Consider the following 24,071-nt stretch of genomic DNA (forward strand, 5'->3'; position numbering starts at 1 on the left):
ATTTAGCAGTTTATAGACTCAGAGCCATTGGCTGAGTACTTCTGGTGACACCCCCTGGAGGGTCAGAGAAAAACACAGGAACTGAGAGAGAGCTCAGTTCTAATCCTAAGATCGAAGGCATAACACCGCCCAAGGGGAACCAAACATACCTGTTCAACTTTGAAACGAAGGTAATACCAGTACCGTTTTAATGCAAGTATTTTCATTCTTTTATTCTCCTATTTCTTAATTGCTGTATTGTGTCTCTATTTCTTTGTAACCCATTTTTCTGTAAATATTTTTATTCGCACCAATTTTAAACCTTTCTTATAATTAAACCTTCTTTTGAAAAGTGTTAACTTTGTCTCTAAGCTCTTAAACGCAACTTGACCCAAACGAATCTGCCTCCTGAAGAGCGCTACTGTGTGTTATAGACAGTTATTTTAAAGTCATAATTGATATTTGTACTGTTTAGGCTAACCTATCTGAATCATTCTTGTCATGTGACAGTGTGTTACAGACGGTTATTCTAAAGTCATAATTGATATTGGTAAAATCAGGAGCGTCCGCTAAGCTCAAACGTAGCGGTGGTGGCAGCGAAAGGGTTAATCGTTTAATTAACCCGGTGACAAACGCTCTCAGTCTGCTGGCATCTAGATTGTGGTCCCGCAAGCTGGACAATCTGTGTGCTGGGGGCAGCTGAGAGTGGCATTGTTACGCAAGTGACGGCAGGGTGTGAGATTGCTTGGTCTTTGGTCACGAGGTGGATGAGAAGGCCAGGGGTCTGATACCCGCCACCGTCACAGGGGGGCACACCATTTTTATTCTTAATTCTGTCATGGGGTTCCCCTTAAAAGCCATACAAGACCCAAAGAGTCCCCCAAGCTGTTTTTACCCCAATTTTTTTCAATTTACATTTTCTTCTTACAATTACTTTTTCAAATTCAGCTCTCAGCATGGAAGCCTTAACAACCTATTGACTGTGCGCTCAGCAGGCGAACATCCCGATAAGTGCCGAGAAAGTTCAGGTGTTAGGCGAGTACCTGAATGGGCGATGTTTAGGCCAAACTTATGCTCGGCCCAAACCGTTCACCCATTCCTAGTGGTGCCTGAATGCTGTACACCCTTACAGTTACTCTTGCTGGGCAGAGGAATGGCGCTGCTGTTAAAAAAAAAAAACTGCAATTACATGCACCTGTCAAACAGGTGCAGAAAATTTGGGCCTTGGGTGTTGGTGGTGCCTGAACACTGTAACCCCTCACAGTTACTCTTGCTGGATGCAGAAACTGGCCCTGCTGTTAAAAATTAGAAGAAAAAAAATTGAAATTACATGCACCTGTCAAACAGGTGCAGAAAAATTGTGCCTTGGGTGTTGGTGGTGCCTGAACACTGTAACCCCTCGCAGTTAGTCTTGTTGGGCACAGGAACGAGCCCTGCTGTTAAAAATTTAAAAAAAAAAATTGAAATTACATGCACCTGTCAAACTGGTGCAGAAAAATTGTGCCTTGGATGTTGGTGGTGCCGTAAAACAAAAATGTTGTTGGAGGCTAGCATAATCAATATTCAGGAATAAGATAGGCAGTCTTCAAGGGATCCCAGATCCCAGGCAAATTCAATCAGTTAAATCAGCATCAGGGGCTTGATAGCTGCTGTTGAACCAGGACTGATTAATTTTGATAAATGTCAGCTGGTTAACGGAGTCTGTGGACAGACACACTCTTTTATCTTAATCTACATTTTTCTTCAAGGTGTCCTTAAGATGTTTCATCCTCTGCTCCCTCTGCGAAGGCAGGATGAGCTCTGCAACTTTACCCTTGTAATGTGGAACAAGAAGGGTTGCCAACCAATCATGATCCCTTTCCATGATACCATGAAACCTCGGGTCCTTTCACAGGCATTGCAGAATTAGGGAGCTCATGCAGCGTAAGTTTAAGGAGGCATGAGATCCTGAGTCCTCTAGGTCACTAAGGATGACATTGTCAGAAGCAACCTCTCCCCAGCTGCATACAATTCCTGGGGTTTCTGGGGAATGAAAACCATCCCTTGAAGACTGCTGTATGTTATGCATGCTGTCACAATCCTCCTCCTCCTCCTCTTCCTCCTGTGTGTTTTGCGGCCCTGCAGGAATGGTATCTTGCATCGTTGCGGCTCACCATCCTTGTGGCCTCCTCAAATGGTGACAGGACAGTGCATGCATCCTTTATCAGCAGCCACTGGCATGGCAAAAAGAAGCCAAGCTCCCCCGAGCCTGTACTTGTGCCATACTCACACAGGTACTCATTGATGGCCCTCTGCTGCGTGCAGCCACTGCGGCATTGCCAATGTTGAGATCCATCTGGTGGGCATGTCACAAATGAGGCAGGTTGAATTCCCGTTGAATGTCAGCCAGCCAAGCACTGGCATTGTATGACCACCGGAAATGGCCACAGACTTTTCTGGCCTGCCTCAGAAGATCTTGTAAGCTCAGGTACCTGTTCAAGAAACGCTGCACCACCAAATTCAGGACATGTGCCAAGCATGGAACATGTGTCAAGTATCCCTGTCAGAGGGCAGAAAGGAGATTGGTGACATTGTCGCATACCTGGCTCAAGCTTCTGTGGCGTCAACCACCTCTGAGCCTGACCCTGCAGAGCCGACCAAATCTCTGCCCCGGTGTGGCTCCTGTCCCCAAGACAGATCAACTGAAGCACTGAGTGACATCTTTTAGCCTTTAGCCTTACTGCTTGCGTAGCTCCTTGAATGCTTAGGCAGCACTGCTGGTTCTGAGGACAATTAAGCAGAAGAGGCCATAGAGGAAGAAGAAGAGGCAGAATCACCACCAGCTTTTTGGAGGTGCTGTGGCGGAACAAGCTCCAGCACTGAACCCTGTCCCGCATCCTTCCCAGCTGCCAGCAGAGTTAGCCAGTGTGCGTAAAGGAAATGTAACATCCCTGACCATGCCTGCTGTATCATGAGTCAGCAGTAATGTGAACCTTCCTTCTGACCGCTCTGTCTAACGAGGCCAAAACATTGCCTTCCACGTGATAGTAAAGAGCTGGAATGGCCTTACGTGAAAATAAATTTATTTTTGGAACCTTCCATTGGGGTACAACACATTCTGCAAATTCATGAAAGGGGGCAGAGTCTACCAGATGAAAAGGCAGCAGTTGCAGTGCTAGCAATTTGGCCAAGCTAGCATTTAGACGCTGAGCATGTGGATGGCTGGGGCAGTATTTTTTTGTACAGTTAAGCAACTGGGGTAGCGAAATTTGCCTGCTGGCCAAATCAACAGGTGGTGTACTGCTAGCAGATTGAGTGCAAGTATCTGTGGCACTCATTGCTATACCATTATCCCTCTCAGTACAGGTTTTGAGAGGACATGAAGTATAGTAGGGGTAGAGATCCCAGATGAGGAGCAAGGAGAAGTCTGCATTTTTTATGATGTGGGTCTTTTAGGTGCTGTTGCCAACAGACTGCATGGCAGGTCGTTGTATGTCTTGTCAAGCATGTGGTGCCCAAGCAGCTGGTGTTCTGGCCATGCTTGATCCACTTCAGACAGAGATTGCAAACAGCAGCGCTGCAGTCTGCTGCACATGTTTTGAAAAAAAGCCACACCAATTAATTTTTTGGAAGTCAGCAGGGCGTTAGCAGTGCCCTGCACCTGTGGAGCTCTGTGGTGTGATGCTATAGGGTGGTTGCCCTTAAGCCTGCCTCCGGAGGACATGCCTCATGTGAGTTGTGCTGCCTCCTCCTCACTTTCCTCCTCTATTCTCTCAAGCACCCAAGTAGAGTCAGTGACCTCATCATCCCCTCCCTCCTCGTCACTTGAGAAAACTTGGCAGTATGCTGCAGCTGGGGGAACATGACAGCTAGTTTCTTGTCCGTCTTTGTCACCCCCTCTCTCTAGGCTCACGTTATTCCCTTGCTCAACCTGGGAACCAACATCGGAGAATTCAAATTGCTACGCCTCCTCCTCCATCATCTAACTGACACTATGATTGAATAATTGCATGCATAGTTGCATCCCCCGGGCATAATGGTGAGGCTATGGAAGGAGTAGCTGTGGAGAAGGAGCCTGTGGAATGGGCCACTTTGGGAGCTGCGGTGGAAGGCAAACTAGTATGAGCCTGTGTGGCAGAGGATGAGGACGGCTTAGTTATCCACTCCACCCAACTCTTCTGCATGTTGTGGCTCAATAACACGGCCAGCACCGGAAAAAAAGGACAAGCATGCCCCCCCTGCAGAGGATGCACCATGTCTGTGGCCACCACTTTTCCCTGTGGACATAGAGGCTGCTTGCTCTCTTTTAGAGGCTGTGAGCGTCTGCCGCGCCTTGTTGGCCTTTTGGACATAATAGGGATTTTTGGGGGGGTTTATAACTTATTATTATAGAATGTGGGATGAAAATATGATGCTTGGGTGCAATACGTTTGTGCTTGGTGCACTATAAACCGTTTTATTATTGTTTTTTTATTTTTTTGGGGGGGGGGGGATTTTTATAACTTTTTAATATAGAGTGTGGGAAAGGAATATGGTGCTACTTTTGTGGTTGGTGCACTATAAACGGATTTATTATAGTTTTTTTTTTAGTAAAGAAAAACCTAATAAAACAAAAAAAAAAACCCCTGCTGATGCAGAAGGAATAGCAACTATAACTCAAAAGGGGGGACAGCAATTATGCCCTAAATAAAATTAGTGCTGCTGCGCCAAAAAAAACAATAGAAAACCCCTGCTGTTGCAGAAGGAATAGCACCTGCAACGCAGAAGGGGGGGACAGCAATTATTCCCTAAATAATATTAGTGATGCTGTGCCAGGAAAAAAAAAACACACACATGCACACTGCTTAGGCATAAAAAATAGCACCTGCGACACAAAAGGGGGGGGGGTCAGCAATTATGTCCTAAATATTAATTGTGCTGCTGTGCCAAGAAATAACAACAACAATAACACTGAGCACAAATTTGCATGCTTACCCCTAAGAATAAATTTCCCCTCCAGTACAAATCTGCCCCCCTGCTGAAATCCCCCCTCTCAGTCCTTGCCCCCCTATTCTCCAAATCCCACCAGCTCAAATGTCCCCCCCAAACAAAATAATTCACACATACTAGCTCAAACCCTCTACCCCTAAAATGTCCCCTTTTAGTACACATTACCCTCCTGCTACTTCAAACCCAACCCTTCCCAGCACAAATTCCCCACAAATCCCTCCCTGCTAGTACAAATCTTCTTGCCCCATCCCCCCTCCCAACACAAATCCCTTAAATCACCACTTTTAGCACCCCCCCCCCCAAATTTCCCCTCCTAGAACCATACTTGTCCCCTGGCACCCCGCAAATTCCCCCTACTAACCCAAATCCCCTCCCCCTCAATCTCCTTGTGGCGCCCAACACCTCACATGATACTACGGTACCCAGGGCAGCCACCCCTCTGCCCACCCCTTGTTCCAGTCCTGCCTGGCACTCTTGCAGCATTCTATGGAGCCACCCTTGCATGCAGGCCCTAAAGCTGTCACCCCACACTGTGTGGATCAATAGAAACACACAGCCCTGTAGCTTAGGATGGCAAGGCACTCCCCTACCCCTCCCTTCTCTTCCCCCCTCCAAGCTAACAGACTCTCTAGAGACTGCACTGTCCACTGTTAACTGGAAGTTCACGGATGCAGCACTGAGAGTAGTAGCCAGCAGCATTAAAAGTTGTAAACTGCAGGTGGCGGGGTAAGAATTTTAATTGATGGTTTACTGGGGAGTTTTTTTTTCTATTGTGCTCAATGGGCTCAGCTAAAAAAAAAATGCTGAGGGTTTAACACTGATTTAACAAAAAAAAAAAATATTAAATATAAATGAAAGTGGTTCTAAAGGCAGAAGGTGCATTCTATGCATTAAGATAAAAAGCATTCTGTGTGAAGCGGCCCCCCTCAGCCCCCCTAATACTTACCTGAGCCCCCTTTCGATTCAGCAATGTTGCACGAGAGTCTCGGCTGTCCAGGACTCCCTCCTCATTGGTCAAGACAGCAGGTGGAATTATGTAAGATTGCAACAGGCTATAGTTTTATGTATTATTTATTCTGATTTACACAGTTTTCATGTTGTTATTCTGTGAGCTGTATATTATTATTATTATTATTATTATTATTATTATTATTTTCATTTGAATAAGCAAAATGCAGAATAATAAGGGTGTAAAAATGTGAAAATGTGAAAGGTCTACTTGCTGAATGTACATGATAATTTCCCATTAAAGTTTTATATGTGTTTTAAAATTCTTTTACAACACCTTTCTTTTTTTGTTTAGGCTTGAGTTCCTAAAATCTCTGGCTCCACTGTCCTCTCTAGGAGTTGATTTTTCTGCAGCAAGCCATGATTGTCTTTTGTGTTGTCCTTGTTCTTTGCTATAATTTGGTCCAGGGTCAGTTCCCACGGGCCTGTGTCACAGGTAATGCATTAGAAGCCAAAAAATGTTGCCCAGATTGGAAGGACCAAGGCTCCTGTGGCTGGCTCTCAGGCCGTGGCATATGCAGAAACCATATTGTGCCTGTTTTGGGTGATTCTGGCCAAGTGCCCCAACACAATGATGACCGCCTAGACTGGCCAACGTATTACTTTGACCATGCCTGCGAGTGCTTTGGAAACTACAGTGGTTACAATTGTGGTGACTGTAGGTACGGGCATTTCGGAGAAAAATGTGACCGCAAAATCACCATAGTGCGGAAGGAAATCCGAGAACTTTCTTTCCTTGAAAGGAAAAGATTTTTCAGCTACTTGGCACTGGCCAAATTCACAAAAAGTCAGGACTTTGTCATCCTCTACACCGGAGACCGCCATCACAAGGACACATACCGCTTTGTTGATGCCGCCATCTATGATGTTTTTTCCTGGATCCATTACTACTCCATAAAGCCAATTCTAAAGAATGGGACCTTTGATGATGCCACAAACTATGCACATAAAGGTCCGGCTTTTCCCGGTTGGCATCGTCTGGGTCTCCTCTTCCTGGAGAGACAAATTCAGCTCATGACGGGGGATGAGAACTTTGCCCTTCCTTATTGGGACTGGAGAGGAGAGGAAAACTGCTCAATCTGTACTGATGACTTCTTAGGGAACAACGATGAGCAAGGGTTTCTCAGTCAACACTCACATTTTGCCTTGTGGAAGGTAAGTAGGAAACTATAACTATTTTTACCAATAGATATACAGTGTAATTGCAGCCAAAAGTGGGGAGGGATTAGAGGTTCTGTCCGGTTTAGATTTCCTCTGACTTTGTGGGGTTGACAACAATTTCATCTGATAGGAAATTGGGAAAGATTTTTTTTTACCAGAAATATGTAGCAAAATACACATTTTTTTTGTGGGAATGTTATATAGCAGAAATGTATTAATGTCACTGGTCCCCTCAAAAGTGTCAAAAATGTCAGTTAGGTGTCCGATCTGTCCGCCGCAATGTCGCAGTCATGCAAAAAAAACGCAGATCGCCGCCAATACTAGTAAAAAAAAAAACCATTAAAAATGACATAAATCTTTCCCGTAGTTAGTAGACGTGATAACTTTTGCGCTTATTGCGATTTTTTTTTTACCAAAAATATGTAGCAAAATACAAATTGGCCTAAAATGTTAAAAAATTTTAATTTTTAATTTTTTTTTTTGAGAATGTCATATAGCAGAATGTGTATTAAAAAAGAATAGCGCACACATGCAAAAGAAATGACTCTCAAATATGGAGACAATCCATAAATAAAATGGGGATTTGGTCCCACCATATGGCCATATCGTGCTCAAGCCCACCACTACGTCAAAGTACCCCATTATCAGTGGGTCCTACACTATCCATAAAAAAGGGGTGAATGCAGCCTCTCTAACCCTTGGAGACAACACTCCTTGCCGGGAGAGATATAGCAGAATGTGAAAAATATTGTTTTTTTTTTTTTTTCCAGAATTGTCGCTCTTTTTTTGTTTATAGCGCAAAAAATAAAAATCACACAGGTGATCAAATAAAGCCAAAAGAAAGCTCTATTTGTGGGGAAAAAAAGGACATCAATTTTATTTGGGTATAGCGTTGCATAACCGCGCAATTGTCCGTTAAAGTAACGCAGTGCCGAATCACAAAACAGGGCCTGGTCATTAAGGGGGCAAAACCTTCTGGTCCAGAAGTGGTTAATAAAGCACAGGAACTAGGATAGAGATTGTAATCTAACAGAGAGGATGAGGTATACATAACATAGTTTTGTAGCAGTGGGGAGGGGAGCAGAGCGGCGCCAGTGAGAGCTGACAGGCAGGGAGGGGAGGGAGAGGAGGACAGGAGGGCTGCGGATGACGGAGACACCTACGCTAAACCACGGTGTCAGGGCTCAGAAGTCATGATACACCTTGTTCAGCGTACAGGGGGGAGGGTAGAAACTGGCAGGATCAGCCAGGATTTTTTAGGTGTTACAGGGGGCAAAATGACACAGCACAAACACTGCACTGTATAACATGCTTTACCCGTATTTAGCTGTATAACACCACTTAAGCCCCGGAGGATTTGGCTGCTCAATGACCAGGCCCTATTTGCGATTCGGCACTGCGTGAGTTTAAATGACAATTGCGCGGTCGTGCGACGCTGTACCCAAACAAAATTGACGTCCTTTTTTTCTCATAAACAGAGATTTCTTTTGGTGGTATTTGATCACCTGTGCGATTTTTAATTTTTGCTCTATAAACAAAATTCTGGATAAGCGACAATTCTGGAAAAAATAACAATATTTTTCACATTTTTTTATATGAAATTCTCAAAAAAAAAGTAAAAATCTAAATTTTTTAACATTTTAGGCCAATTTGTTTTCTGCTACGTATAGTGGGCCTTGGCTGCCTAACAGCAGGGCCATGATTTTCAGCTGGGCTTTCATGTCTCCCAGGTGTGGCTGTTGAGACTGGGGAGTCTTCCCACTGTGCTCCATGAGAGGGTTCTCATTGGTCAGTGGAGGAAACCCAGCCAATGGTACACTCAGGCCTGTATCTACCCCAGAAAGGCAGATTCTGCCGCACAGCATTCTGGGAGTGGGTATAAGTTTGAGGGGAGCCCATAACGCAGCGTCTTTGGCGGGAATCAGAGTCCCAGGAGGGAGAGTACAGCTGTCTCTCCTCCTGTCAGAAGGATTGGGCGTCCTGAGCGGCTTGCCTGAGGTGACAGAAGGCTGAGCTGAGCTGCAGAGAGGATCCGGTGTGCAGAGGACCAGCGGAGCTGAGAGGGGTAACGTTTCAGGAAAGCATTTCCAGTTCGTGAGTACTGCCCCTGGGGGTCTGCTTAGTGTGAGGGGACCACTCCGGTGAAGGTCAGAGGGATCCAGGAGCTAGCTAGCCGGAGCGGAAGCCAGTGAGGACCCTGAAGTTTAGAGGGGGTGCCTAGTGAGTGGACCCTAAAGTGCAAAGGGGGCGCCAGCGGTTGGGCCCTGAAGTGTTAAAGTGTACAGCGTGCAGTGTGCAGTATACAGTGTTGAGAGTTGCAGCAGCAGAAGCAGTATACAGAGAGATACCCAGTGGCGGCTGGTGCTCCAAATTTTTGGGGGGGCGCAAACAAAAAAATGAGTGACCAGCGTGCCCCCAATCAATGCAGAGTGCCACAGCGTGCCCCCAATCAATGCAGAGCGCCACAGCGTGCCCCCAATCAATGCAGAGCGCTACAGCATGCCCCCAATCAATTCAGAATGCCACAGCGTGCCCCCAATCAATGCAGAGTGCCACAGCGTTCCCCCCCAATCAATGCAGAGTGCCACAGCATGCCCCCGTCAATGCAGAGTGCCACAGCATGCCCCCCAATCAATGCAGAGTGCCACAGCGTTCCCCCCCAATCAATGCAGAGTGCCACAGCATGCCCCCGTCAATGCAGAGTGCCACAGCATGCCCCCCAATCAATGCAGAATGCCACAGCGTGCCCCCAATCAATGCAGAGTGCCACAGCGTGCCCCCAATCAATGCAGAGTGCCACAGCGTGCCACCCAATCAATGCAGAGTGCCACAGCGTGCCCCCAATCAATGCAGCGTGCCACAGCGTGCCCCCCAATCAATGCAGACTACCACAGCATGCCCCCATCCATGCAGAGTGCCACAGCATGCCCCCCAATCAATGCAGAATGCCACAGCATGCCCCCCAATCAATGCAGAGTGCCACGGCGTGCCCCAAATCAATGCAGAGTGCCACAGCATGCCCCATCAATGCAGAGTGCTACAGCATGCCCCCATCAATGCAGAGTGCCACAGCGTGCCCCCCAATCAATGCAGAGTGCCACAGCATGCCCCCCAATAAATGCAGAGTGCCACAGCATGCCCCCATCAATGCAGAGTGCCACAGCATGCCCCCAATCAATGCAGAGTGCTACAGCGTGCCACCCAATCAATGCAGAGTGCCACAGCGTGCCCCCAATCAATGCAGCGTGCCACAGCGTGCCCCCCCAAGCAAATGCAGAGTGCCACAGCATGCCCCCATCAATGCAGAGTGCCACAGCATGCCCCCCAATCAATGCAGAATGCCACAGCGTGCCCCCCATTCCATGCAGAGTGCCACAGCGTGCCCCCAATCAATGCAGAGTGCCACAGCATGCCCCATCAATGCAGAGTGCCACAGCGTGCCCCCCAATCAATGCAGGGTGCCACAGTGTGCCCCCAATCAATGCAGAGTGCCACAGCATGCCCCAAACAATGCAGAGTGCTACAGCATGCCCCCCAATCAATGCAGAGTGCCACAGCGTGCCCCTCAATCAATGCAGAGTGCTACAGCATGCCCCCCAATCAATGCAGAGTGCCACAGAATGCCCCCCAATCAATGCAGAATGCCACAGCGTGCCCCCCAATCAATGCAGAGTGCCACAGCGTGCCCCCAATCATTGCAGAGTGCCACAGCATGCCCCCATCAATGCAGAGTGCCACAGCATGCCCCCATCAATGCAGAGACCAGCGTGCGTGCCCCCTTCAATGCAGTGTGGGCTTCCCCCCCGAGACCAATGCACTTACCTGGCGGTGGTTTCTCTTCAGTCCCAGCGGCGGCTTCTCCTCACTCTGTCCCCTGGCGTGTCTCCTGCAGTCCTCCCACTCCCGCCTCCTCCTTGGCCAATGGCATGGGGTTTGCCTTGCAGCCAATCAGGAAGCGCGTATCAGACGCGCTTCCTGATTGGCCAGGAGGAGGATCGGTGTGGCAATAGCGAATTTTCATTCGCTATTGTCACACAATGGGTGGGCTGGGGACACACTCCTCTTCGCCCCAAGTGAACCCTTTGCATCACCCTATTAGAGGCTCTGCCTCTAATCAGGTGATGTAAAAAAAAGAAAAATCCATTAAGCTCCATGTGTCCGGCGCCATGCATGCAGATTAGGGGGCCGGACGCATGGATGGGGGGGCGGCGCCCCTGCGCCCCCAACACACCGGCCGCCACTGGAGATACCTCAGTCAGTGAAGGGCTGGACGGAGCTGCTTTCAGGACTTTTGAGCAAACCAGAGAGTCAGTAGTCAAGTCTCAGTACAGTACAGGACTTTTGAGCTAACCAGAGTGTCAGAAGTCAAGTTCAAGTACGGTTTAGCAAGTCAGCTTTCAAGTGCCAGCAAGCGTTGGTCGGCATCCAGCCGGCGTCAAGACTGAGCCAGAGGAGTATCCCACTCATTCCCTTCTCCCATCCCCTACTGTATATCAAATAAACAAAACAAACCAAAGATTGGTCTTTGACTCAGATCTCACTCTTGGGTATTCAGCCTAAATGGGCTGAAGGTGTCACCGGTAACAATGGCAGACCCACATTAGGCCCAATGCCTGGAAAACCTGCTACACTAAATTTGCCAGCAATAGAAAATTATAAAAATCGGAAACATACCGGACCACATGCCCTCATAATGCAGGGGGGGGGGGGGTTGTGCTTTGGAGCAGGTGACGATGACGTCACCAGGTGGCCCCGCCCTTACACATTTAAGAACTGTCAAACAGAGGAGCAGGCATTCAGCGGTTAGCCTTCGTCACAAGCGGTGTGTTTTTTTTTTGGGGGGGGGGGGGTCCTGCGGTGCGTCGTGATTGACGATGGATCTACATCAGGGAACATTTTTTTCTATAAAGGAAATATCAAAAACAAAAATCTCCTGTCTTTATTTATTTTTGGCCCCTTTTTATTTAATGAGTAGGGGGCAGGATCTGGGAATTCCTTTGTAAAAGGGGCTTTCAGATTCCAAAAAGCCCCCTGCCTGCAGATCCCTACAACCACTGCCCAGGGTGTTGTGGGGTAGAGGCCCTAGTGCCCATCAACATGGGGAAAATTTGCTTTGGGTTGGGGGGGACAGATCCTGGTATGGTTCAGGAGGGGAGGCATTCGCTCGCCCCCCCCCCTTTTCCTGACCTGGCAGGCTGCATGCTCGGATAAGGGTCTGGTTCTGATTTTGGGGGGACCCCATGCTGTTTTTAAAAAAATGTTGGCGTGGTTTACCCTTAAAATCCATCCCAGAGCTAAAGGGCCTGGTATGCACGGGAAGGGACCCCACACTGTTTTTAAATTTTTTTTTGTATTGCCAGCAACAACTTGCAGCCACGATAATCAATTTAAATGTAATTTCTTTTTTCTTTACAAATATCAGTTTTGCTGCAGCAGGTTCTATATGCGGAACAGATGCGCCACTTTACAAGCAGACTAAGAGGGGCCCCCAGCACTATATTTAAAGGAGTTTTTAATTTTTATTGTTTCACTTTAAGCATCAATAATATTACTGCTCCTTTTGCACTAATACATGTACCCCAGAGCAGTACACGGATCCCTTTTTTATTACCAAAACGTTGCAGATAAACTTTCAAAATGGGGACTTTTGATTTTTCAATTTCAGGTCCCGTAGACTTTAATAGAGTGTCAGGTCACCTGTGGCCAGGTGACAACTGCATCCTGTTGGAGACAGGGGTGCACCGCAGGGTAGTGACCCCAATAGCTGACTGCTGCGGATAGACAGGAAACTTGAGCCCAAGTTTCCCCAGGGCGCAGAGTCTAAGACCCAGCAGGTGTTCACTAGAGCCTCTAGTGATGAGGATGGACTTGGCTGCAACTGGGCCCAGGTCGCGGCCCCTGGGGCCCCCCGGGGTCACGCTTCATAGGGAGAGAGGGGAAGCAGCCACTCAAGACACAAGGGATAGTGATGGGTAAGCTGAGGTCGGGGCAACAGGCAGATGAGGGTAACCAAGGGACAGGCCAAAGGTCAGGGTCACAGGCAAACAGGAGTAGTCAAAGACGAGCCAAAGTCGGTACACAGAAAGGTGGATGTAGCACACGGCAGACAGGAACACAAACTAAAACACTGTTGAACAGAAAAGCAGACCTGCAGTGCACTGGTTAATATAGACTTCCTGGAATAGCCTGGGGTGGAGCCAAAAGGCGAGGAGAGATGATAAAAAGCAGCCAGAAGGAGAGTCTGGCCTCTAATGCAGACATGGAGGAGAAGGTAAGCTGCCAGACACTATTGCATGTCCATGACATAGAGTTTGAGGCTCAGATCCGAATGGTTTCCCTGTTAGGGAGTTCTGGTGCCAACCGAACTGGGAGGTTTTGGACAATCACTATTGCCAAGTAATCAGGTTGCTAATTTTCTATTAGCAGACATTAAAGTGGACCATTTATATTTTATTTGAATTTTTCCTCAACCTTTGAACATATCATCAACACTCATTGTCGATGACCATCTTGAATCCCCTTTCCACCAATGATGACCACCTTGAATCTCCTCCTTATCATTGATAGCCATCTACGAATCCCCTCTTGTCTAATAATGACCAACTTGAATCCCCTCCCTATCATTGATAACCATCTGTGAATCCCCTCTCTACTAATGATGACCAACTTGAATCCCCTTTCTACCAATCACAATCACCTGTAAATCCCTTTCCCATTATTGATAACCAATACTGTCCTTGCTATGCTCTTCTATTAGAACTAAGCTTTAACCCACCCCTTGCATGCTGTTGATTCTAGCATGCCATATACAAAATATGGCCAAAAGTTGACACTTAACCAACAAACACACACACTAGGGGGCACACCATCACACAGGCTGGGTTTGCAGTACTCCAGGACTGCGCAAAGTTCATATATCAATACATGAGCACCAATCAGTCCTGGAAGAATGCCCTCCCCATCACTAACAAAAGAGCAACAGGGAGTACTGATGATGTAATATTGAAAATCAGCAAATAGGCATTTATATTTCTCTTAACAAAGCTTTTCATATTTCCATCTTTTAGTCTATTTGCAGCGGGTACAACTATGATGATTCTTACTGCCTGGGTGCTGATGACTTCAATCAGTTGGAAAAACTACACAGGAAGCCTGGCACTAATCCTGATGCCCCTAGACTGCCTACCTTCAAAGATGTAAACGACACTTTGCAATGGAAAAACTTTGACAGCCCTCCCTACAACAGAATGGCAAATTGTAGCTTCCGAAATGCATTAGAAGGTTGGCAAGCTGCATTGTAATGTTACTTTTTTTCCCCTTAAAGGTTATATCCAGCTGAAACAATGTAATGTTTTTTTGGCAGAGCAGAAAAACCCTCTCACTCTCTCTTTCTCTCTCTGTCTTGGAGACGCAACAGGAAGTGAGGGTAAATCTCAGGGATGTGACCAGTGGCGGCCCGTCCATTGGGGGTGCAGGGGCGCCGCCCCCTATCCATGCGTTCGGCCCCCTAATCTACATGCAGGGCACTGGACGCATGGATTCCAATAGAGGATTTTTTTTCTTGAAGCACGTGATTAGAGCCAGAGGCTCTAATAGGCTCCAAAAAAGGGTGGGCTCGGGGCGCAGAGCACTGCACCCTGAGCCCACCCAGTTGTTTGACAACAGCGAATGAATATTCGCTATTATCACACTGATTCTCCTCCCAGCCAATCAGGAAGCGGGTCATGAGACCCCTTTCCTGATTGGCTAAAAAAACACGTGATCTTACTGCCTATTGGCCAGGATGAGGGAGGGGACGTACGGCCGGAGGAGACTCAAAGCTGCTCGGGGAAGGAGCAGGTAAGGATGCTTGCTGTCCGGCTGGGCAGCCAGCCGGCCTTCCGTCCCTGGAGGGGGGAGGAAGGAGAGAGGGGGTGGTAGATTAGATTGCCGGCTGGCCGGCCGGCCCGCCAGGGGGGTGGGGGTGTTGGTTTTGCCACCCTCCCCAAATTTTTATTCACCAGCCGCCACTGGATATAACCTCATTAGTGATGAGCCAAACATATCCCTGTTCGGTTCGCACAGAACACCGCAAACATCGGAAAAGTTCGCCGAACTCGAACTTTCAAACTCCATTGAAGTCTATGGGAATTCGAACTTCTAAAATCAAAAGAACTCATTTTAAAGCCTTAAATGCAAGTTTTTCCCCTAAAAAGGGTATGGGGACCTGGGTAATGCCCTAAAAAACATATATCAATGAAAAAAAAAGCATTTTTAAATGAGCAGTGATTTTAATGATATTTAAATATTGTGCCTGTACATTTTTGGATCTGTAGCATGGATATATCTTTCTACAGCAAAAAATACATTTCTAAAGGAAAAAATGTCATTTAAACTTGCATTTAAACTAACCTTAACCCTAACTCTAAGCCTAACCCTTAACTTAGGGTTAGGGTTAGAGTTGGGGTTAGGGTTAGGGTTAACCATGTAAAACATGTAGAATATCAGTTTGGTTAGGGTTAGGGTTAAGGCTAACCCTAACCCCAACTCTAACCCTAACCCTAAAGGTTGAGGTTAGAGTTAGGGTTAGGGTTAACCCTAGCCCTAACTCTTACTCAAACCCTAACTCTAACCCTAACCCTTGGGGTTAGGGTTAACCCTAACCCGAACCCCAACCCTAACCCTTAGAGTTACCCTAACCCCCTAACTCTAACCCTAACACTAACCCTAACCCTTAGAGTTACCCTATTCCTAACTCTAACCCTAATCAAACTGATATTCTACATGGTTCTAGATGGATTAGTAGCTGATATATAATCACTGCTCAATCTCACTGTATTTAGAACTTAATAAAGCACCTTCCTTTTTGCCTATTTTCCTTTTTAAAAAAAAAAAAAGTTAGAATTTTTCGAATTTGGTTCGAACATCCCGATTTGTTAGAAGTTCTATGAACGAGCGAACAGCCAATGTTCTACTCGAACTTAGGTTCGACTCAAACTCGAAGCTCATCCCTAAACCTCTTAGACAGTTGTCACAAAATCCGGTATCCCCATTTGACTATTATCCCTCACTTACTGTTTTGGTTACAATCAGGGAACTTTGGATTCCCCATTCCTTTATGTTAAGGTGAAAAGGGCCTCCATGACAAACAGATTGAATCATCCCAGTGGGGACTGTGACATTGCAGTGCCCCGCCACTGTGTTAGAAGGATTACATGTCACAAAGGATTCACTGATGCAGGGTGAGGGACTCCAGACATGGGCGTCCGCAGAACTTTTTTCAGGGGGGGGGCATCATTTTAAGGTCAAAATAATAATCAATAAATTATCAGCGCAACCAACTAGTGAAAAAAACCAAAGATGGTACAAACAGTTGAAACAGCAAATTAACCACTTGCCGACTGCTGCAAGTACATATACTTGGGTGGGCAGCCCCTCACAGGCAGAGTGACGTACCGGTACGTCACTAGCCTGTGAGGCTCTGGGGAGCGAGCGCGCGCCGCCGGAGGCACGTTCCCGCGTGGTCACGGACCCCCCCGCAAACCAATTAAAATACGCTTTTTGCAATTTTTTTTACCAAACATATGTAGCATAAAACAAATTGGCCTAAAATGTTAAAAAATTTTGATTTTTACTTTTTTTTGGGGGGGAATTTCATATAAAAAAATGTGAAAAATATTGTTATTTTTGCAAAATTGTCGCTCTTTTTTTGTTTATAGCGCATGATCAAAAAATCGCACAGGTGATCAAATACCACCAAAAGAAAGCTCTGTTTGTGGGAAAAAAAGGACGTCAAATTCGTTTAGGTACAGCGTCGCACGACCGCGCAATTGTCCGTTAAAGTCACGCAGTGCCGAATCGCAAAATACCCCCTGGTCTTTTAGCAGCCAAATCCTCCGGGGCTTAAGTGGTTAACCAAAAAAAAAAGCAAAAAAAATGATCCTGTTCCCTTAAAGCATGTTATACAGCACAGTGCTTGTGCAGTGTAATTTGGCCCCTTCTATTACCTAAAATACCTGGCTGATCCTGCCTGGCTATGTCCTCCCCTCTGTAAACTGACCACGGCATACCATGGCTGCTGAGCCCTGACACCGTGGTCAGTTTACGTGCCTCCGTCATCCACAGCCCTCCTGTCCTCCTCTGTCCTCTCTCCCTCCCCACCCTGCCTGTCTGCTCCTGTGTCAGTGCCCCCCCCCCCATCTTGCTGCTGTCGTTTTCAATTAAAGTTTCAGATCCTGTCTACAGTCTGTTTAATAATCCTGTGTGCCCCTGTGTCTGTGTTTTATAAAAAGCGGTGCTCGGCCTCTGAAAACTGGTAAAACGGCTTATTATATTTAAAACACACACACACAGACACACAGGATTATTAAACAGTCCAGACAGGATGGTAAAAAGTGGCTTAACAACCACATGAAAGGGGAAGTAGAGATTCCAGAGGGGGCATTTGCCCGCCCTTGCCCTTACCTGCGGACGCCCATGACTCCAGGATGGAGTCCCTCACTCTTAAGCTTAGTACACATGGGCCGAATGTCGGGCGGCATTGGCCGGTTTAATAGAAACCGGCTGACGTTCAGCTTGTGTGTACTGCATTGGGTCCCACAGAACCGGCTTCTTTTGAAGGGGCATAACCAAAAAAGGTCTGCTGATCGGCTCCCAATCAGCGTTCTCAGCCAATGGCTGAGAGTCTGACCATAGTGTTCTGGCAGGGGGCTGCCCCCCCCCCCCCCCGTCAGAAGACAATAGAAGGGCATAAGAGATCGGTGTACTAATGTCGGATAGTTAGTACAGCGACTCCCCCTGGGATGTCATTTTTTTTTTTTTCGTTCAGCCCTGCTTGGTTGAATGAAAAATAAAAACTAAGTGTATACCAGGCTTTAGTGGAGAAAACTGGTTCTATAGTTTTTTTCCAGAATTGGTAACTATGGGATTGGGTCCTGGAGTCCGGAGACTTTGAAGATTCTTGGGAGGGAAGAAGCCTCTAGCTCTGTGCCCATGTCTTACTGGAGACCAGCAGCCTGACTGTAGTGTGCAAAGCCTTTATTATTAGAGGCAGGCAGTGATTAAGGGTTCCACTCTGGAGACAGGAAGTCCCCTGCCCAGGTCAGGGTGTGGGCCAGTGAAGCATGGAGTTGTGAGAGTGACGGTGTGTCTTTAGGCAGGAGCCTGTTAAGCCCAGCGGGGCTGTGTGGAGACAGACTCTGGGATTGCAAAGTCTGAATAGCTTTCTATCGTGTTCTATCGTGGTGAAGCTAAACACCCCTGGGGGGAGGGGGGGGGGGGTTGTATGTTTTGGATTTGTTTTGAAACATTTACTTTATTCTTAAATAAAAAAACGTGGCCCATCAAACCTTGCAAATGTATTTCCCGGCTGGGGAAATGAACCTGAAGCAATATTAAACCCTTGTTTTTTTTAAATACCAAACATGTTATACTTACCTGCTCTGTGTAATATTTTTGCAAAGAGCAGCCCGGATCCTCCTCTTCTTCGATCCCTCTTCGGTGCTCCTGGTCCCTCCCTCCTGCTGGGTGCCCCCACAGCAAACAGCTTGCTCTGGGGTCACCCAAGCAGGCGAGCTCCAGACCCAGGGCTCTGTGTGTCCATTCACACAGGAGCCCCCCCCCGTCTCCTGATTGCCCGGAGAGGCAAGGCTCTCGTGGACATCACTGGATCGAGAGGGAGCTCAGGTAAGTATTAGGGGGCTGGGGGAGGGCTGCTGCACACAGAAGGTTTTTCACCTTCATGCATAATGCATGAAGGCAAAAAACCTTGTGCCTTTACAGCCACTTTAATGGCAAGGGCACTATACTTGAGCAGTGGCGGCCTGTGCATAGGGGGCGCCAGGGCACCGCCCACCCTAAAAAAAAGGAATGAAAAAAAAAAAGATTACAAAAAGAACATTAAAGTTAAAAAAAAAATTGCGTTCGCCGGCCTATGTGGTGGCTATGGGGGGGGGGGGGGGGCGGGGGTTTACGACCCAGCAGAGGCGCCGATTGGCTGCCTTCTGGGGCATAACCTGGGCGCAGGTCATAGCGCTAGGACACCCCCACTTTCATGATATCCTGGCTGTGATTGGTCCATTCTCCAGCCTGGACCAATCATCATCCAGGACATGCGATTGCTGACGCCGCTGCCGTCGCAATGGGGGCGGTGCCTGTGCGTGCGTCAGTCACACACCGTCACCGCCCGATCTCCTTCCCGCTGGACCGATTGGAAGAGCCAGAGAGCCCGCCGCCGTCAAAGAAGACTGAAGAGGACGAGACGAGCAGCACCGTGGACGGTTCCCGGAATCCAGCCGCTGTCAGAAGAAGAGGACTCGAGGAGAGGAGCAGCGCCATGGACGTCTCGCAGGCAGCCCAGGAGGAGAGCAGGTAAGTGATTAAAGCCGACCTGTGACCTCACCTGTGCCATGCCTGTACCATCACCTGTGCCATGCCTGTACCATCACCTGTGCCATGCCTATACCATCACCTGTGCCATGCCTATACCATCACCTGTGCCATGCCTGTACCATCATCTGTGCCATGCCTATACCATCACCTGTGCCATGCCTATACCATCACCGGTGCCATGCCTGTGCCATGCCTATACCATCACCTGTACCATGCCTATACCATCACCTGTGCCATGCCTGTACCATTACCTGTGCCATGCCTGTACCATCACTTGTGCCATGCCTGTACCATCACTTGTGCCATGCCTGTACCATCACCTGTGCCATGCCTGTGCCATGCCTATACCATCACCTGTGCCATGCCTATACCATCATCTGTGCCATGCCTATACCATCACCTGTGCCATGCCTAAACCATCACCTGTGCCATGCCTATACCATCACCTGTGCCATGCCTATACCATCACATGTGCCATGCCTGTACCATCACCTATGCCATGCCTGTACCATGACCTCAAAGTCACGCAATTTTTTTACCGCGTTTTTTGCCTTGAAGCAATACCTATTACATTTTTCTTTTTGCGCCCCCCCCCCCCCAAATTTTTTGAGCACCAGCTGCCACTGTACTTGAGAGAAACCCCCAAATATCACAGGATATAGACAAGATTAAAAAAACTTGACACGGGTTCCATTGGTTCTATAATCCATCAAAAAAAAAAAAAACCCTACATAGGTAAAGAAATTCTAATTCCTGGGTAATGTACCCTGATTTTTAAAACCTTAGGGGCACCTTAGATCAGTGACGGCTGGAGCTTTATTTTTTTGGGGGGGCACTCCATCCATGGTCGCAGCCTCTCCAGCTTTTCCTCCTGGCTAATCCGGTCTTAAGATCCACCTCCTGTCCTGATTGGCCGGGAGGAGAAGCTTTCATTTGCTAATGTCACAAGTGGGTGGATTCTGGGCGTAGTGCTTTGAGCCCAACCATTTTGAAGCCAATCAGAGCCTCAGGCTGTAATCATGTGCTTCCAAAAAAAAACAAAAAACGAATGGGAGCCTATGAGCCCGGCGCCCCACATGGAAATTAGGCCCCTGCGCCCCTTATGAACCAGCCGCTGCTGCCTTAGATACTTGTACTACAGAAATGGTTGTATAAATGTATAAGGTTTATGTCAAAGGGCCATTCTACATGCAGATAGTAATAATACCAATAGATTAGAAGGGATTTTTCATTTTTTAATTTGCCAAACTCAGCATTAGCTAGTGGTACCTGCAGACCCAATAAAGGAAAATAGAAAGACATGGGAACTCAAAAGGAAATGTAACCAGAGGACTATAACCTTGTTATATTATCTTTTGTAGGTTTTATTAATCCAGCAGATGGGAAAACACAACAGGCTACCATGCATAACCTGGTCCATGACTTCCTTGGAGGGACGATGTCTCAGGTTCCAATCTCCAGCAATGATCCTATGTTTATACTGCACCATTGTTTTATTGACAAGTATGTTTTATTACCATATCTATTGCATTAAAGGTGGGCAACTTACTAGATAAATAGGACTTCAAAAACAGCCCATGGCATCACCAAAGGGCCATATACACTCACCGGCCTATATACACTTACCAGCCACTTTATTCGGTAAAACTTGCTAGTACCAGGTTGGACCCCTTTTGTCTGACGTGAGCTCTAACATGTTTCACCCACAACAGTCCTAGACTAGAGAAAAGGTCGGTTGGAGGGGTAGAAACTTGAGCAACACTTTCAAATTGTAATAAATGCATATATTTACAGTATATACACTCACTGGACACTTTATAAGGTACACCTTTCTAGTACTGGGTTGGACCGACCCCCTTTTGCCTTCATTCTTTGTGGCATAGATACAACAAGGTGTTGGAAACGTTCCTCAGAGATTTTGCTCCATAGTGAAAAGATAGCATCACGCAGTTGCTGCAGATTTGTCGGCTGCAAATCCATGATGCAAATTTCCCGTTGCACCACATCCCAAAGGTGCTCTATTGGATGGTGATCTGGTGAATGTGAAGGCCATTGGAGGACAGTGACCTCATTATTATGGTGAAGAAACCAGTGGTGAGATGATTGGAGATTTGTGACATGGTGCATTATCCTGCTGGAAGCCATCAGAAGATGGGGACACTGTAGTCATAAAGGGATGGACATGGTCAGCAACAATACTCAGGTAGGCTGTGGCCTTTAAACGGTGTTCAATTGGTACTAAGGGGCACAAAGTGTGCCAAGAAAATATCCCCCACACCATTACACCACCACCACCAGCCTGAACCGGTGATAGCAGTGGGAGCCAATGATACCATGCTGCTGTCTCAGCCAATGAGGAAGCGAGTCCTGTGGGCTCAGGTAAGTATCTGGGGGGCTAAGGGGGGCTGCTGCACACAGAAGGCTTTTTACCTTAATGCAAATACTGCACCTTCTGCCTTTACAACCACTTCAAGGTTGGATGTGTTGTGTGTTCAGAGATGGTATTCTGCATACCTTGGGTGTAATGAGTGGTTATTTAAGTTACTCTTGTCTTTCTATCATCTGGAACCAGTCTGTCCATTCTCCTCTGACCTCTGACATCAACAAGGCATTTTCCTCCACACCACTGCCGCTCACTGGATATTTTCTCTTTTTCCCACCATTCTCTGTAAACCCGAGAGATGGTTGTGTGTGGAAATCCTAGAAGTACTCAGACCAGCCGTCTGCCACCAACAACCATGCCACGTTCAAAGTCACTTAAATTACCTTTCTTCCCCATTCTGATGCTCGGTTTGAACTTCAGGAAGTCATCTTCACTACATCTAGATGCCTAAATGCATTGAGTTGCTGCCATGTGATTGGCTGATTGGCAATTAAACAGGTTTACCTAACAAAGTGGCCAGCGAGTGTATAATATTCAGTATTTTTAATGCTACAGAAAATTGCCAGAAACTGCAGACATTCTACAGGTGTGATTGCAGAAGACAATGGGAGAATGTGAACATATAATTTGAGACTGCTTGAAAAAGAATATACTAGGGTTTCCCCAATACTTTTTTTTATCGGCAAGTACAAGTTCCGATACTTTCGGTCAAGTACTCGCCGATACCGAGTACCAACACTTTGCGGTGCGATTTGAGGAGGTCGAGGAGGCCAGAAATGGATATCTGTCAGTGGGGTAGGGGTTTGAGGGGGATGAGGGGGCCAGAAATTGATATCTGTCAGTGGGGTACGGGGTTGAGATGGATGAGGGGGCCATAAATGGATATCTGTCAGTGGGGTACGGGGTTGAGATGGATAAGGGGGCCAGAAATGGATATCTGTCAGTGGGGTAGGGGGTTGGGAAGGGCAGAAATGGATATCTGTCAGTGGAAGATAGTGAGAATGTCAGAGAGGGGTGGATGTAAGGAGGGTAGTGGGATTGTCGATGGGGGGGGGGTGATAAGCTAGCTAGGGTAATCTATATGTGTTTGTAGAGAAAGAGGAGTGAGTGAAGTGGCCAGGAATGGATATGGGATGGGAGGTGAGCTGCTGTGAATGTTGACGAGCTGACATGGAAGTTTTCGCAATTAGTTGCTCCAGTCACATATCTTTGGAGGATCGGGGACTGATCGGTGTCTGACATGTTTTGGTGGTCAGGGACAGAGGAAGCCAGGAATGTGGGACAGTTGTGGTGTGTACGCAGTGCAGGGATGGAGGAATTGGGTAATACAGGAGACGAGATTTTGTGACAGAATCCCCCCAATGACAAAACACAAATAAGGCTTTTTTGTAATAGGATTTTTGTATGGAGATTCATTATCTTTATCTATCCATAAATATTTCTAGGATATATGAAGAATGGCTTCGCAGACACAATGCAACTTCAGAGGTGTACCCTGAAAATCATCAACCAGGTCAAGGTCCTGGTGAATGTGCTACTCCGTACTTCCCGTGTTACACTAATAAAGATCTCTTAAACAGGACAGAAGTATTTGGATACAAGTACTCTATATACAAGGAGATGTAATATTACATTGCAGCAAGTCTTATCAGATTGAGGTCTGTCTTTGTTGGGATGGAAAATCTCTTTAAATGAATGCTTAATCTGAGGACAACAGCAAGCTCTCATAACAAATCTGTCCAATCATCTCACTTCAAAAATCCTAATGCTGATTTTCCAGAGTAACTATGTAAACCATAATACAATCTAACTGCAAAATAAAAATTAATTGCCGATAGTAGTGGTCAGTTTTTTTTTTTGTCTGAAAATGTTACTTAATTGTCCATCATTGGGATCCAATATCTTCAACACCAGTTGAGTCATTGACCCCAAAGAAGCATGGAGGTCAGGAGTTATGTCTTCACTTGCTGCATAATGGTTCTAAAACACTTTAGGTGTGCTGGACAGAATTCAAGTTTTTTCTTGATAATCAGAGTTTTAGCTTTGAGCTTCTGATGAATGATCTTTGAGCCCTGGTGGGAGTCCTAGGCTGGTGGACTTCTGCAGGTACCAGGCAGGGAGCTGGTTTCTCAAGCTGAGCCTTGAGTGAAAAATCATACACATAAAAATGTTGATTCTAGACTTAAAGCTGAATAAAGATACT

General features: G+C 46.9%; 2 protein-coding genes across 2 annotated transcripts in view; both read left to right on the forward strand.

The window, feature by feature from the left end:
* The window catches only part of LOC309569234 (tyrosinase-like), a gene marked incomplete at its 3' end in the record, with an annotated part of 306,707 nt that extends 283,213 nt beyond the window's left edge, over positions 1-23,494 (forward strand). The window contains exons 4-5 of the mRNA XM_082274986.1: positions 20,847-20,988; positions 23,314-23,494. Of these exons, the coding sequence (XP_082131112.1) occupies positions 20,847-20,988; positions 23,314-23,494 (323 nt within the window). The remainder of the gene's footprint in view (positions 1-20,846; positions 20,989-23,313) is intronic.
* On the forward strand, positions 6,257-14,417 carry LOC309569870 (tyrosinase-like; the record flags this gene model as incomplete). Its single annotated transcript, XM_082275862.1, has 2 exons — positions 6,257-7,110; positions 14,184-14,417. The coding sequence occupies exons 1-2, from the start codon at positions 6,316-6,318 to the stop codon at positions 14,415-14,417; spliced, it is 1,029 nt and encodes a 342-aa protein (XP_082131988.1). The 5' UTR covers positions 6,257-6,315.
* Positions 23,495-24,071: the final 577 nt, after the last annotated feature.

Source organism: Pelophylax lessonae (assembly GCF_965119305.1).
Source record: "Pelophylax lessonae genome assembly, chromosome: 13".
NCBI classification, from domain to species: Eukaryota; Metazoa; Chordata; class Amphibia; order Anura; family Ranidae; genus Pelophylax; species Pelophylax lessonae.